We start from the raw sequence: 16,614 nt of genomic DNA on the forward strand, positions 1-16,614 counted from the left end.
TTTGCTTTCCTTGTCTAACTATGTACTCCTGGGTAAGAGGAAAGTAAAGTAAAAATCTGTCTCTGAAAGGCAAAATTTGGGTTTTATCATTGGTGCGGGACACTGTTATCGAGTTCCGACTTGGCGGGCCTGGGCCAGGGGAACTGATCAGCCCCTAGGAAAGGTAGTGGGGCTCGGGTGGTAGCGCCCTCCACGGCCCCCCGGGCCTGAGAAAGTGGAGCCGAATGCAGGCCCCATTTCCTCACCCCAAAGTACAACCGTTGGGGAGGGCTTGCCGGAGAAAACCCCCCCCCGCCGTGCCTTACCCGCACCCTCCACCCTCTTCGTTACCGGAGCAACTCCCGCCCCTTTTCAAACAACCTCCGCACCCTCTCAGAACCAATCCAAGCCTTTAAACTCTACAGCTACCCCGCCCTCTAAACCGCCCAATATAAGCTTGTACTCTCCCCTAATAAACTCTCTTGGCTTCCTCACCCTCAAAGAAACGTGTCCCGCCTGTTTCTTCTCGCCGCCCTCCACACCTTGCACGCCACCGCCGGGGACCGGGCCCAGTCCCCCGCCTCGCCCTCGCCTCCGGGAAAGAGCCCCCGCCGCCGGTACCCTCCGAGCAATCCCGAGAGCCTAGGATTTAGCAACCGGCCGCCACCCCCCCCCAGACGAGTCAACTGCGACCGCAACTGGCGCCCAACGTGGGGCCGGTCCTCTCCACGCAGCGGTCCAGTAAAACCACCCACTCGCCCGGACGCCTCTCCAACTCCCCTTCTCCTCGCCTGCAAGGTAAGGGCCGCCTCTCCCTCGCCGCCCCGCAGAGCCGCCTCTCCCTCGCCGCTCCACGTCCGGAGCCGCCTCTCCCACGCCGCTCCGCGCCCGGGCCGCTCTTCCTTTCCCGCATTAACCTGGCTTTTGCCCCCGACTACCTTTCGTCTTCTCTTCCTATGTCCCCCCATTCCTCCTAACACTCTTCCTCCAGTAGCTTTCCCTCTTCCCCTCCATTACTTTGCTGTGGTCCTTTGTGTCTTTGTTTCTTTGTTTGGCGCCGTGTGCCTCTTTGCAACCGCCCCCCCCCCCCAAACTGCTCTCGCTACCAGAGGGTCCTGCTTTCTATTCTCGCCGTCTCCTTTGGCCTCGCGGCCACGGTTTACTTCATTTTCTTTACTCAATAATCAACCCCCCCTTTTTTTTCTCCCTCCGCTATGGGTAATCGTCTATCTGCACACCAAGCACCTCAAGTTCGCGCTCTAGCGGGTCTCCTAGACACACATCGCTGTAAGGTGTCTGTCCGGCAGCTACAAGTATACTGGGACCTCCTGCTGCCCTTTAACCCATGGCTCACCACTTGCCATCTTTGGGACCCTGTTACTTATAATCGCCTTATTGATCGGGTCACCAACGCCATGGAACATGAGAGCAAGCGCTTCCCTCTCGGCTTGCTCCCCACCTTAATAACCGTCCGCTCCTGCCTTCAAGGATCCCTCCCCCCTGATCGAGGCCCCATTAAATCCAAGGAGGCCCTATCAACCCAGTCAACAGACTCAGACAGTGATACTAATGTGGACCACGATTCGGACACAGAATCCTTAGTCGAGCAGATTAACAACGCGCTCGAAGTCGCCCCCCAAAAACAAAGCAATACTAAGCCTCTCCAAAATGGCGAACTTCCTCCTTCTTCTTCCACTGAGGGGAGGAAGTGCTCTAGTGATGACGTCAGCCCTAAGCCGGGTCGGAAACCGCATGCGCTTTACCCCGCCCTTTCACAGGGCGGAGTTAGTCCGCCATCTTATGCCTTAGGCCCCGCCCTTTCACAGGACGGGGCTAGTCCGCCATTTTATGCCTTAGCCACACCTACCACGCCGCCATCTTGCGACGCTTGGGGCCTCCCACTTCCGCCTCCCCCTTCGGCGAGCTCCCCCTCGGAGCCGCTGCCGGCGGCTGCCGCCGCCCCTCCCACCCCGCCGGCAAACAACCCCTGGCTGCCTTCTACACCTCAAGGCAACCCTTGGGGCAACGCTGCCCCTACCCCCACTCCCGTACCAGGCCCTCTGCAAGCACGTCCTCCTTTCTCTCGTGCTTTTCGCTGCTTTCCCCTTAACCTTACCCCCACACCGCAGAAACTGTACGACTGGTATCCCATTGACTCAGATACTATCAAGCAGCTTCGCAGGGCCGTCAAGGAAGATGGGTTAGGTAGCCCATACGCTTCCCAAATACTGCAGGATATCGTCATAGACTTTTGCCTCCCCCAAGACTGGGCCTCGCTTGCCCGTACCATCCTTAACCCCGGCCAGTTCGTTGATTGGCGTGCCCACTTCCAGGCAGAAGCAGCTAGGCAGAGCGAGCAAGATGCAGCCACTGGGGCCAATCATCACCCCGAAGCTTACTTGGGCACGGGAGCGTTTATAAATGCATCTGCTTATATTAATGCACCTGCCACCTTTTGGCCTATCCTTCGGGGAATCGCCTTGCGAGCGTTTGCCAACTGTTCCGCCTGTCGGCCTACCAAATTCACCAAGCTCCTCCAGGAGCCAAATGAGCCTTTTGCCACCTTTGTCTCCAGGGTTGAAGAAACCTGCGCTCGAAAGGTAAGTGATCCCCAGGCCCAATATTACATGTGCCCATCCTCAAATCCTGGAAAATCGTACTGCAATTCCCCCAACGAGTACTACTGTGCATACTGGGGGTGTGAAACATTAGCCACTAATTGGAAGCCTCCTGTTCCTAATCAATACCTTACCTTAAAGTGGGCCCCTACAGGGTGCAAACTCCCTACAGTTAACTGGCTCGGCCAAGAAAGCGAGGGATCCTGCACACATCTTAATCTTACAGTGCAGCTCCCCACTGATCCCTCCTGGTTACTCGGTCGAACTTGGGGCTTCAGAATCTATGAGAAAGGAGCCGACCAAGGATCACTTATTCTCATAAAAAAGGAGGCTGTAAGCCAACCATGCCAAAATACTGCATTAAAAACACCCTCTGGCATAGGTCCCAACCAAGTCCTTAACCCCCTTAATCCACAGCCCTCCAGCCGCACCTCAAGTACAAGCAGCGCATCCGGAAACCGCACCTCAGCTACAAACAGCGCATCGCCAACCCCACCACCCCAACCTTTTCTGCCCCCCTCTCGTTCTTGCAGGCGCTGGCACCGGAATCGCTGCATTAGCCAGTCAAGGCTCCGCCCTAACTCACCTCCGGGCGGCTGTTGACGAGGACATTCGTCACCTACAAGACGCTATTTCCCATCTTAAAAATTCTGTCAATTCCCTCTCTGAGGTCGTGCTCCAAAACCGCCGAGGTCTCGACCTTCTCCTCCTCAAAGGAGGAGGCCTTTGCGCCGCCCTAGGAGAAGAGTGCTGTGTATATGCCAATTCCACAGGTCTCGCCGAAGACAGCCTAAAAAAGGTCCGAGAGGGACTAGAACAACGCAAAAGAAACCGTGAAGCCACCAACTATTGGTCCCACATCTTTACCCCCCTCCTCCCATACCTCCTCCCTCTCATCGGCCCCCTACTAATGATTATTCTAGCTCTCACCCTAGGGCCCTGCATTATCTGCAGAATTGTCCAGCTTGCTAAGAACCAAGCCAATGCTGTCTTTTCATCATTTGTGCAAGTCCAGTATCAACAACTTGCCTCCACTGAAGAAGCTGACCCTCCGCAGCGTCGCCACCCTCGTCCATCCCGCAAGCAGCGAGGCCCCTCTCGAACGCCCGGGCGCCACACCAACGTCGAGCTCCAGCCTCTCTAACTACCATCTACCCCTATCCCTTCCCCCACCTCCCCTTTCCCTCATCCCTTGGCGGATCTCTCCGGTAAGCTTCTTCCTCTAATTAGAAAAGAAGGGGGAAATGCGGGACACTGTTATCGAGTTCCGACTTGGCGGGCCTGGGCCAGGGGAACTGATCAGCCCCTAGGAAAGGTAGTGGGGCACGGGTGGTAGCGCCCTCCACGGCCCCCCGGGCCTGAGAAAGTGGAGCCGAATGCAGGCCCCATTTCCTCACCCCAAAGTACAACCGTTGGGGAGGGCTTGCCGGAGAAAACCCCCCCCCCCCGTGCCTTACCCGCACCCTCCACCCTCTTCGTTACCGGAGCAACTCCCGCCCCTTTTCAAACAACCTCCGCGCCCTCTCAGAACCAATCCAAGCCTTTAACCTCTACAGCTACCCCGCCCTCTAAACCGCCCGATATAAGCTTGTACTCTCCCCTAATAAACTCTCTTGGCTTCCTCACCCTCAAAGAAACGTGTCCCGCCTGTTTCTTCTCACCGCCCTCCACACCTTGCACGCCACCGCCGGGGACCGGGCCCAGTCCCCCGCCTCGCCCTCGCCTCCGGGAAAGAGCCCCCGCCGCCGGTACCCTCCGAGCAATCCCGAGAGCCTAGGATTTAGCAACCAGCCGCCACCCCCCCCCCAGACGAGTCAACTGCGACCGCAGTTGGCTAGTAATGCTTAGTGTCAGTATAATGCAATATTAGCAGGGAAAATAAAATACACAGATAATTGAGGATTTTAGAACTAATAGGGACTTTCGAAATCAGTCTGAGTTCCAGAAGTAAAGGAATCTAACCCTGTGAGGTTAATTCACAAGTTCAAGGTCACACTGTAGTTACGCAGCAAAGATAAAACTAGAGGTCAGCTGCCCTCAGGTCGGTCCAGTTCTGGTCCTTTTGTCCTGGCTTCTTTCCAGCAGAGCTGTGGTGCCTCAGCTTACTCCTTACATCTTTCCACGAGTCATGGGGAGAAACACTCTCTGAGGCACTTCTCCAGGTGGTGGTGAGAATTGCCAAAGGAATGCATGCACAGTGCTCACTCTGTAAACCATAAAGTGCCCTACATTTACAAGACATTATCATTACTACAAAAGCATTTCTAGAACACTTTAGAGATCAAAAAGGAGAAGGGAGGAGGAGGAAAAGGAGGAGGAGAAAAAGGGATTATACAACTTTAGGCAAACAAAAATTGAGGGATGTTCTACAAAATATCTGACCCATTTCTTCAAAAGGGTCAAGATCATACAAGAAAGACTGAGAAACCATCACAGATCGGAGATTAGGAGTGATAACCATTAAGCAAGTTGGGATCCTGGATTGGATCCTGGAACAAGAAAAGGACATTTGTGGAGAAAGTGGGGGAGTTCAAACAAGGTCTGTAGTTTATTTAATTGTATGTACCATTGTTAATTTCTTAGTTTTGACCAATGGACCATGGTTATGTAAGATATTAACAATGGAGGAAGGTGGGTGAAGTTTATGTGGGAACTCGGTGCTATTTTGCAATTGATTGTTCTATAGATCTAAAATTATTTCAAAATGAAAAGTTTTAAAAGTGTTCTAGAATCCAGCTGACCAGGAAGCAAATATGGGTAGACCCACACCCGATCACTAGAGAATGGGTCTTGGTTTGGGGTTGCATGTTTCATTCTGGGTATTCCGAAATGTATTCATTTTCCAAGTATTAGTTGCAGTGTATTGTAGTTTCCTATAGCTTTATGTTTCCTAAAGATATGAACTGTGTTTCAAATAGGTTTGCTAATCCCTGTACTCAAGATGCAACAGGGAGAACCACTCACACAGTCAACAGTATTTACTGAGGACCTTCCTTGTGCATTGTGTTAGAAACTAGAAAGACTAAGATAACTAGGACAAACCCAAGGCAAGAAGCTTAAGCTTATAGTTTAGTTGGGGAGATAAGCTCAAAATAAATAATTATGATGAAGAGCAAATAATATAGCAGAACTATGAATAAGGTATAGGGAAAACTTGTATCATTTACAATACTTTGGGTATGAAGTAACAGGAAACCTTGCTTCAAACTGTCTTATGTCATAAGGATATTTATTATCTCACATAACAGGAAATCCAGAGACAGGGCAGGTTTCAGGTGTGGTATTATTAGGGCTTCCTTCCCGAGCTATTCTCTGGCCCCACCCTCTTTCTTGCTGACATTGCCTTTAAGGTGAGCTCCCACACAGTCCTAAGATGGCTCCCAGCAGCAACAGAGCAACATTTCCAAGTCGAGGTCCAGTGAATAGACCTAGAATCTCTTCTTCCCCAAATCCCCTAGGCAAAGGGATTAAATATCCATAATTAGTTTAAACTGATTATTTGAATGGAGTGGATACTGGGGACTAACCCAAAATGACCATCACAAAGGAAGCAGTAATCGATTTTCTAAAGATATCAATGACAAAAATATATAAAATAAAAAAATTAAGCAATTAGAGATGAACTCAATTGATCAAAAATCCTCAAACAGGACCATCAGTCTCTGTGTAGTCATGCTAGTTATCAATGAATGTCTCTCGGCTGCAAAACCAACCTTCATTACCTGCTTGGTGGTTAATGGAGCATTTCTCTTTTGCAGCGAGTACAATGTTAAACTTTGTATCTCCAAATACAAAGGGCCATATGATTTAGTCATTGTTACTTTAGCAGAGCAATGAACTCAAATGAAGCGGACCCTGGCCAAGTGAGTCCTCGCCCGGTGTGCTCTGAGCCAATAAAAGACACCAAGGCTTCAGGGAAAGAAGAGTTTTATAAAGCTGGAGGAAGTTAGGGGACAAAATCCGCCTCCCCGAACTAGAGAAGTGTGGGTTTTTGTTAAAATCAAACAAAGGAGGTGGAAACAGGAATGTTTGGGAAATTAACGTATAGTGATTGGCTAGTAAGTATCTAAATTAACTGCAGGTTAACCCTGCCATTGGCTCTTAAACATTCAAATTAGAGACTGAAAACTGGCTTCCTCTGCCAATTGATCCTTTGTTGGGATAGTTGGGGCCTGGGGCGCTGCCGGAACCAGTAATGGACAGACTTCTCACTTTTTTTTTGGATCCGGTGTTCCTTTCTCCTGTTGTTCCTGCTCACTTGGATTCCGTTTGCAGGGTATTTTATGTTCCAGGGTCACATTAAGTTCAGGGTCCTTCTTGCAGCGCCTGCACAGCAAACTGGTTTGGGCTGCTTTTTAGATTAGCTCTGTCATTTTTTCTGGGCATTCCCGGAGTGGGAGGAGCTATTCTAGTGGGCTAGTACGGGATGTTCTTTTAAGTACCTGAAGTACGGGGCGGTTTCAGTCTCTTTCACAAACATCATTTAAAAAGTAACTTTGTCAGAGGGGTAGCAGCCTCGAACCAGTGCAGAAATTCGAAGGAACTGTCCAGGGAGCAGCAGCACACGAATGACTACATTAGAGATTCTGAGAGAGAAAGTTCCCTGTGCCAATTTTCAATGTATTGCCTCTCAGCTCCAAATTAATCCTTTAATATATGCTCTGTGATAACGGGAAGAATTCCTTTCAAGCTTACAGTGAGCACCCTGTTAAGCATTTTCAGTAGAAGGTGCTGCGGGGACACTGCAGAAGGAAGGGGCTCTCCTGCTCTCTCTGGCCGATGCACGCAGGCTCAACAAGGTGTGAGGACACTGGGTGGAGCTGTTCCCCAGCCACGTGCGCAGGATGCACGGTCCCTTGGCAGCCTTGCATCCACGGCCTGGTCTAGCAATAACCTTCTCGGAGCCTGCCTGACATGGAGCACGAGCCTGGAAGGCCTCCGGTCTACCCGGTAGCCCAATTCCTCACGTGCAGCCCAGAGGTTCCCGTGGAGCTGCCACTCCCTCTGCAGGCCTTCTCACGCCTTGCCTGCACCCTCTGCTACTCCCTCTGCAAGCCCATTCAGCTGGATGCTGATCACCTGCACACTGGGGGCTGCTCCCTGTCCACTGCCTGCAGACCAGCCCCAGCCTCTGCTATCCAGCAGACTATGCCTTCTTCAATGAGGCCTGAACTCCAGATTTGGAGAGGAGTCCTCTTCCAAGTTTGTCTTCCTTGGATACTCTCCCTCAGCCCTAGCATACCATAACACGTTTCCTTCTATTTATTTTGTAATCACTCTTTTTTTTTCTTAAAATTAAAAACAGCAAATATTTTATTTTCAAGCACACAGTAAATACCAAACTTTTCCAATGACAACTGTACCCTTTATGGATTGTTCTCATATAGAATCGGGTATGGTGGAAGCAAGTTGTTTCTGGGGAGGTTTCTGATGATCAGGAACCAAGGCACAGTAGCCGAGAGGTAAGAGCTTTGAGGTCAACATACTCAAAACCAAAACATAGCATATTTTACTTTCAAAGTAAAGGGTAAATATTTTACCATATCCTTGGATCAATAACATATTTTACTCTGGAATGACCATGTTGACTGCCTAATTCTTTCCCCACCATAATTCACTTTGAGTGAAATGAGGTACTGTTTCAGTTTGCTTAAGCTGCTAGAATGCAATATACCAGAAATGGACTGACTTTTATAATGGAGATCTATTAGTTTATGAATTTACAGTTTTAAGGCCATGGAAATGCCCCAATTAAGGCATCAACAGGACGATACCTTCTCTGAAGAAAGGCCAATGGCATCCGGGTTCCCCTGTCACATGAGAAGGCACATGGCCAGTGTCTGCTGATCCTTCTCTCTTGGGTTTCATTGCTTTCAGGTTCTGGCTTCAGCGGCTCTTTTGGCTTCTGTGGATGTTTCTGTCTCTCTTATCCTCTCACAAAGGACTCCAGTAAAAGGATTAAGACCCACCTTGAATGAGGTGGGTCACATCTCAATTGAAAGAACCTAACCAAAAGGTCCCACCCACAGGGATGGATTGAAAAAACATGGTCTTTTCTGGGGTACATAACAGCTCCAAACGACCACAGGTACTAACTGTAAAACATGCAGTTTTAAATGGACTTTGTATTATTTGTAATCCTCGAGGATGAAGCAGTAAAACTCTACAACTTATCTTAAAAGAAAGAGCAAGTTCCAAGAGTTTTTTATTGTTTGAATAACACAACACACAAAACCAGGCAGAGAGGTCCCCAAGGAAGGGATAGTCACATCTCACAGTTATTGGCACTTTGGTTCTCCATCTTCTAAGCCCTTATTAGATTTTCTTTTTATGATATTAGACCTTTATTTTGATCCCAAGTAGAATCCAAGCGTGAATAAATAAATGTATTAGCTTTTACCCCCCTCCTCCATGTTCCTTTAAATAGGAAAAAAAGTGCTAATTGTCTCTTCATAGCCTATTTGGCCATAATTATCCCACCTATGTTTTTTTTTATTCAGTTTTATTAAGATAAATTCACATACCATGCACTCATCCGTGGGGTACAATCAACTGTTCACAGTACCATCTTATAGTTGTGCATTGATCACCCCAATCTATTTTTGAACATTTTCCTCATACCAGAAAGAATCAGAATAAGAATAAAAAAATAAATAAATAAAAAAGAACACCCAAATCATCCCTCTCCCCCATCCCACCCTATTTTTCATTTAATTTCTGTCCCCATTTATCTACTCATCCATCCATACACTGGATAAAGGGAGTGCGCTTCACAAGGTTTTCACAATCACAGTCACCCCTTGTAATCTACATTGTTGTACAATCGTCTTCAAGAGTCAAGACTACTGGGTTGGAGTTTGGTAGTTTCAGGTATTTACTTCTAGCTAATCCAATGCATTAAAACCTAAAAAGTGTGACCAGAGTGACCGCTTGACTCCATTTGAAATCTCTCAGTCACTGAAACTTTGTTTCGTTTCATTTGGCATCTCCCTTTTGGTCAAGAAGATATTCTCAATCCCACGATGCTGTGTCCAGATTCATTCCCAGGAGTCACATCCCGCACTGCAGAAGATTTACACCCCTGGGAATCAGGTCCCACGTAGCGGGGAGGGCAGTGAGATCACCTGCCAATCTCACCTATGGTTTTAAAAACAGACTATAACTTGTCTTCTGAAATCCTTGAACAAAGCTCTTTCTGTTAAAGAAACTCTGGGACACCAGTCCTATTGTTACTGTCCATTGTCTCCAAAAAGTGAGGACGGTAACTGAGTTGAGAGCAACTGGGAGGAGTCTTCAGCAAACCAAGGACCACTGGGAACCTACACAGAGGCCAATCTTGTCAACAAGATACCAGCTCCTTCAATTAAAGCTAGGAGAAACCCCACCGTCATGGCTGACCCAACCATGGCCACTGGTCCATTTCTTGCTGCCAGTACAGCTCCTTTTAAGGCATCACTTCTGATGGAGTTCCAGGCATCTTCTTTCCCTCTGACTTGAACCATATTGCTGTCCATAATGAAAAACAGACCTCCCCAAACCACAAAGCTACCTCCCAACTGTGGAGCCCTTGTTTTAATAGCTGTCAAACTCCCTTATAGTCTTTGGTTTACTCGCACTGAAGAATTGTGAAAACCTTTGATTGCTTGAAAGATACCACCACCTAGGGTACCCATTGTAAAGACTCCACCACAGTCCTCAACCATTCACCAGGGGTAAGAACCAGGCTCCTGTACATACTCCTCCATCTTGACTTGTAGTCACTTGTGCCGGTTTGGATGTATTATGTCCCCCAAAATGCCATTATCTTTGATGCAATCTTGTGTGGGCAGACATATTAGTGTTGATTAGATTGTAATTCTTTGGGTGTTTCCATGGAGGTGCACCCCACCCAACTGTGGGTGATTACTCCGGTTGGATAATTTCCATGGAAGAGTGGACCCGCCCATTCAGCATGGGCCTTCATTAGTTTACTGGAGCCCTATATAAGCTCAGACAGAAGGAGCAAGCTTGCTACAGCCAAGAGGGACACTCTGAAGAACTCACAGGAGCTGGGAGAGAAGCTGCAGCTTACAGAGACATTTTGGAGATGGCCCTTGAAAGCAGACTTTTGCTCCGGAGAAGCTAAGAGAGGACAAATGCCCCAAGAGCAACTAAGAGTGACATTTTTTAGGAGCTGCAGCCTAGAGAGGAACGTCCTGGGAGAAAGCCATTTTGAAACCAGAACTCCGGAGCAGATGCCAGGCACGTGCCTTCCCAGCTAACAGAGGTTTTCTGGATGCCGTTGGCCATCCTCCAGTGAAGGTACCTGACTGTTGATGCCTTACCTTGGACACTTCATGGCCTTAAGACTGTAACTTTGTAAACAAATAACCCCCTTTATAAAAAGGCCAATCTGTCTCTGGTGTTTTGCAAATGGCAGCATTAGCAAACTAGAACATCACTCTTTTTTTTTTTTTTTTTTTGTATAAAACTTTAATTTTTATTTGTGAAATTAAAAATATGGTATTTTATATATATAAACTTCTATTCCTCTATAAATATAGATGATTTTGTGATAGTGAACAGAATAAATGTATACCAAATTCAAAGACCATTGTCATTTTAGGGTGTGACAGACATAGATAAATTTAAGTCCTAAGTACCAGCATTTTGATAAACTCTTAAAGTTTATAACAATACAATCAGGAGGATTGTTTTTCTCCTCCTTTTCACAGAGAACAGAAGATATTTAAATGGCTTTGAAAGGTTTACATCTGACAAATTTCTGTAAATCTGTATAAAAGGAGGACACAAGATTTAACGCAGACCTGCACACATTTTCCCTTTAGCATGCATGCCAGTATTTTGTTTGAGGAGCTAACCCCATCCATTAAAACACTTTCTTTACCTTCTGAAATCTTATCAAGTTATTATTAATAGAGTGCATTGTTTCTCCCTCAGAATATGTGGCTGAATAATAATAAGTTGAAAATGTAGAAATTTACATTTTAAAGTTTTTGATATATATCTAATTATTGTTTGATTAAAAATAAGAAAACAGCACTCAATCTGGGGAAGTCCATTACACTGAAATCTCCTTCACGTTTTCATATTCTGATTATGTGCTGCTGTCCTTTTACTGACGGCAAATATCAACTCCTTAACAAAGCTTTCCAAGTGACCTCAACATTTTCATTTTACAGAATGGTAAAATCTAAATGCTCGTCTGTCTCAGTTCTAGGGGCAGGTTGCCAGGCATCAGTGTGCGATTAGAATTAACATTTTGTAACCCCATCTTCAGTCTCTCCCAACCCACACAAAGCTTCATGCCTCTTCCCAAATCTCAGTAACCACATCTTTCCATGACGCCGGCCAAACCCATCCCAGGTTTTAGACGCTTGGGAATGAAATGAGCTCATCCATCAAAAAAAAAAGTTTGGTATTGGTTATCCCACTCACCCTCCAACCAACTTAAGGATGGAGGAGGGAGTGTCTGGGCCCAGAAGGGGAGAGAGGAGGGAGACTGGGACTGCCCGTGGCCACACCAGTGAACGCCTGCGGGGCTGGGGGGAAGGTTCTCCACAGTGAAACTTTATCTTCTCGAAGTCTAAGGGACAGGCCTTCTCAATTTGCCCTCGGGCGAGGGGCTGAATTGGGATGGGTGAGGGTTGAATCGAATGGGCAGGGGCCCACCACAGGATTTGGAAGCTTTGTGGTGTTCGTTATCTAAAGAGGCCCCACCCCAAGCAAGGGAAGAGAAAGGAGGGAGCAGAAGAAGGAGAAGAGAAGTGACCCCAGCCGCACCCCGCCGCGCAGGACTTGACCCAGAGCCGGTGCCCAGACAGACCCCTGCAACACGCAGCAGGGAGGATGCGCTCGAGTTTTCCCCTCTGCAGTACTCCCAAAAGCGCGAAAAGGAAAAAGCCTCAAATGGTTGAACCGTCCTAAATAATCAAAATTAAAAAAGAAAAACGCGTGATCGGCCGTCATTTAAATACAAATATACTTACAAAAATCTTACAGTCTATTTACAATCATAAAAGTGTACAGTCCTGGTACCAGAGTGTTAGGGTAGAGTCGGCCCCCATGTCCGTCTGCCCCCGGGACTGACGCTTTTGCAGGAGTTGCGTCGTTAAAAGAAGCCTGCAGAAGTGTCTGTCTAGCGAGGAAGACTTGAGTAGCCAGGCTTGGGATGGATTCCTGGGGCTGGCTCTTGTGGAGTGGCTGGGACTGGGCCGAGGAGCTGGGAACGGGCTGGGTACCTCCGTCCTCAGACGGTGGTCTCCCCCTGTTTGCTGTTGGTGAGCCTGGTGAAGAACTTCCTCCAGGAGTTGAGGGTCTTGCCCGACCAGATCCAGAAGCCCGACGTGATGCCCACGATCAGCGTCATAAGGTACTTGATCATGAAGACTGTGAAGTCGGGGCTCATGGGCGGGAGGGGCGGGGCGCCCCCGCCCGCCTGGAGGTGGGGGCAGGGGATGGCGTAGCTCTTGCAGCTCTGGGCCACCCAGCTGCGCTCCCACTGGTCCCGGAAGGCCTGTTCATAGAAGTAGCAGGCGATGACTATGGTGGCCGGCACCGTGTAGAGCACGCTGAAGACGCCGATGCGCACCATGAGCTTCTCCAGCTTCTCGGTCTTGGTGCCATCGTGCTTCATGATGGTCCGGATGCGGAAGAGCGACACGAAGCCCGCCAGCAGGAAGGAGGTGCCAATGAACAAGTACACAAAAAGGGGCGCCAGCACGAAGCCGCGCAGCGCATCCACGTTGTTGAGCCCCACGAAACACACCCCACTCAGCACGTCGCCGTCCACCTGGCCCAGAGCTAAGATGGTGATGGTCTTGATGGCGGGCACGGCCCAGGCGGCCAGGTGGAAGTACTGTGAGTTGGCCTCTATAGCTTCGTGGCCCCATTTCATACCGGCCGCCAGGAACCAGGTGAGCGACAGGATCACCCACCAGATGGAGCTGACCATACTGAAGAAGTAGAGCATCATGAAGAGGATGGTGCAGCCCTCCTTCTTGGTGCCCTGCGCCACCGTGCGCGCCCCGTCCTCGGCGAACTTGTCGTTACACACCACCCGGTCCTCCAGCAGGAAGCCGGCGATATAGGCCACCGCCACCGCCGTGTAGCAGCCCGATAGGAAGATGATGGGTCGCTCCGGGTAGCTGAAGCGCCGCATGTCCACCAGGTACGTGAGCACCGTGAAGAGGGTGGAGGCGCAGCACAGCACCGACCAGATGCCGATCCAGGTGCGCGAGAAGCGCAGCTCCTCCGGCCCGAAATACATGAGCCCGTATACCTTGGTCGGCTCACAGGGCGCACCGCAGTCCTTCTCCCCAAGGAAGTGGTAGTTGAGGTAGGAAGGCACCTTGAGGGCGCGCGGGCACGAAAACTTGCCTCGCTCGGACGCGCCGGCGCCCCCCGGGTAGCCGCCGCCCCGGTGTCCGCCGCCGTGCTGGGGGTTGCTGGTCCAGAACTCTGGCAGCAACGAGGGGGTCGGGGTGCCCTGCTCGCTCGCACAGGGAGCGGCAGGGAGGCAGCGCCTGCTCCAGCACGGTGCACACGGGAGCGTACATGGAGCACAGGAAGAACTTAAGTTCGGCGGAGCACTGCACCTTTACCAGAGGGTAGAACTGGTGCACCTCGAGGCCCGCGTCCTCCTGGTTCGTGTGGCCCAGCAGGTTGGGCATGATAGTCTGGTTGTACGCGATGTCCGTGCACAGCGGGATGGAGATGGGCTGGCAGTAGCCATGGTCTGGGATGGAGATGCCCCGCTCGCCGTTGTACTGTTGCCCGCTCTGCTGCTGCTGAGGCGGTGGCGGGGGCTGCTGGCCCGGCCCGGGCCCCTGCCCTTGGCCCGCCGCCTGCGCCCGGACCCCCAGCAGCTGCGGAGCCTCCAGCAGCCAAAGTAGCAGCAGCAGCCTGCGCGCCAAGCGTCCGGGGTCAGCTGGGGGACGGGGATGGGGGCGGCGGCGGCTGCCGGTATCCCCGCTCCCCTCCGCCGGCGGCCCGGCCAGGAGAGACCGGACACAAAGTTCCCAGCTCCCGCTGCCGCCGGCGGCCCGGCACTTCTTATGCGCCTCCTCCTCAGCCATACTTTCTCGGCGCCGCTTGGCTGGGGCTAGCTGTGCCGCGGCCGGCGGCGGTCTCCCCTGTGTCCGGGGAGATCTCCTCTGCGCCGGTGCCCTCCGTCCAGCCCGAGGCCCGCTCGGCCGGCTCCCGCTCCGCGTCCCGCAGCCGCCGCTGCCGCAGAAACTTGCGATTCATGAAGCGCCGGCGGCGGGTAGAGCCGGGATGGCTCGGGCACGCTGGGGTCGCGTCTCGCCCTCCTGGCCCTCGGCTCGCTGGCTCCCGGCTGGCGGCGCCGCGCTAGTGGCCGCAGCCCCGTAGAGCGCTCAACTCACGGCAGCCCTGTGGCCTCGGCTCCCCCCTGCGCCTCCGCCTCCTTCGCCGCCTCCGCCGCCCGACCATTTGTGTCAATCCCTCAACTCTCTCCCTCTCCTCTCCCTTGCGCGCCCTCCAGAACATCACTCTTTAATCATGAGTTTAATAATTCTTTATGTTGAACTTTCCCTATTTAATTCACTATGTGGTTTCTATCTTCTTATCAGATCCAGACTAGTACAGTACAGTGACTTAGTAACTTAGATACTATGATCAAGGAAGTGTCATTTCCACACTGTTATTATTTAAGAATGACCTACTACTATTTGGTAGTATAATCAAGCAGAATGCTCTTCACGTGTCCATGGTTGAAATGAGTACCAAAGAACATACATCCAAAAACACATACACACACACACAGTCTTCCACGTGAGTTGAGTAGAGATGCCAATATGGAGCTGTTTGTGTTGCCCAAGAAAGGCCTCCTGCCACCAAATATCTTCTGACAAGTCCAACAGATTCAACTGCTGAGAATAAAGCCTTCCAGTATGGATACATAGGATGTGTAAGTTATTTCTCAAATTCTTTAATTTTTTGACTGTGTTGATTTTGTAATAGCTGTATTGAAATAGACTTCATACTATAAAGTTCACCTGTTTAAATTGCACACTTAAATGGTTTTTAGTATTTTTATGGAGTTGTACAACCGTCATCATAATCTAATCTTAGATCCTTTTCATCAACCCAAAAAAGAAACCTTGAACCCATTAGCATTCACTCTTCATTTCCTCCTCCTTCTCTCCAGCCCCAGGCAACCACTAATCTACTTCATGTCTCTATAGATTTGCTTACATTTCATATCACTGGGATCATAGAGTATGTGACCTTTTGTGACTGGCTTCTTTCACTTTGTGTATGGCTTGTGAGGTTCATCCATGTTGTAGTATGTAGCAGTACTTCATTCTTTCTATTGCTGAACAATATTCATTGTATGAATATATCATATTTTACTTATCTATTCATCAGTTGGACATTTGAATTGTTTACACTTTTTGGCTGTTGTGAATAATGCTGCTATGAACATTCTTGTACAAAGTTTTTGTCTGAACACCTGTTTTCAATTAGCCTCAGGGTGGAATTGCTGGATCATATAATAACTCTATGTTTAACTTTTTGAGCATTGCCAGACTGTTTTCCAAAGCAGCTGCACCATTTAATATTCCCACCAGCAATGGATAAGGGTTCCAATTTCTTCATGTTCTGCTAAAACTTATTATTGTCTGTCTTTTTTATTATGCCCATATGGATGTGAAGTAGTATCTCATTGGGTTCGTTCCTTTTTTTTTTTTTTTTGAGGTAAAATCCACATAAAATTCACCATTTTAACCATCCTAAAGTGTGCAATTCAGTGTCTTTTAGTACCTTTACAGTGCTGTGCAACCATTACTGCTGTCTAATTCCAGAATATTCTCATCACCCTCAAAAGAAACGCCCGTACCATCAAGTAACCTCTCTATTCCCCTCCCCCTAAAAACTGGCAACCACTAATCTGTTTTCTGTGTGTATGGATTTGCCTATTCTCAACATGAAATCAAGCAATATGTGGCCTTTTGTGTCTGGATTATTTCACTTAGCATGATGCTTTCAACAT

The 16,614-nt window shown here is 49.4% G+C and overlaps 2 protein-coding genes and 1 pseudogene across 2 annotated transcripts in view; all 3 read right to left on the bottom strand.

Annotated features, from left to right (window-relative positions):
* LOC119545559 (peroxiredoxin-like 2C) overlaps positions 1-16,614 on the bottom strand; it is a 64,512-nt gene that overhangs the window by 16,935 nt on the left and 30,963 nt on the right. The window lies entirely within an intron of this gene.
* LOC119545561 lies at positions 9,607-10,342 on the bottom strand (annotated as a pseudogene).
* LOC119545558 (frizzled-1-like) lies at positions 11,103-15,089 on the bottom strand. Its single transcript, XM_037851167.1, is given in 2 exon segments — positions 11,103-14,086; positions 14,088-15,089. Coding segments are annotated over 2 exon segments (1,827 nt in total). The 5' UTR covers positions 14,675-15,089; the 3' UTR covers positions 11,103-12,846.

The sequence above is a fragment of the Choloepus didactylus genome, chromosome 10, assembly GCF_015220235.1.
Source record: "Choloepus didactylus isolate mChoDid1 chromosome 10, mChoDid1.pri, whole genome shotgun sequence".
NCBI classification, from domain to species: domain Eukaryota; kingdom Metazoa; phylum Chordata; class Mammalia; order Pilosa; family Megalonychidae; genus Choloepus; species Choloepus didactylus.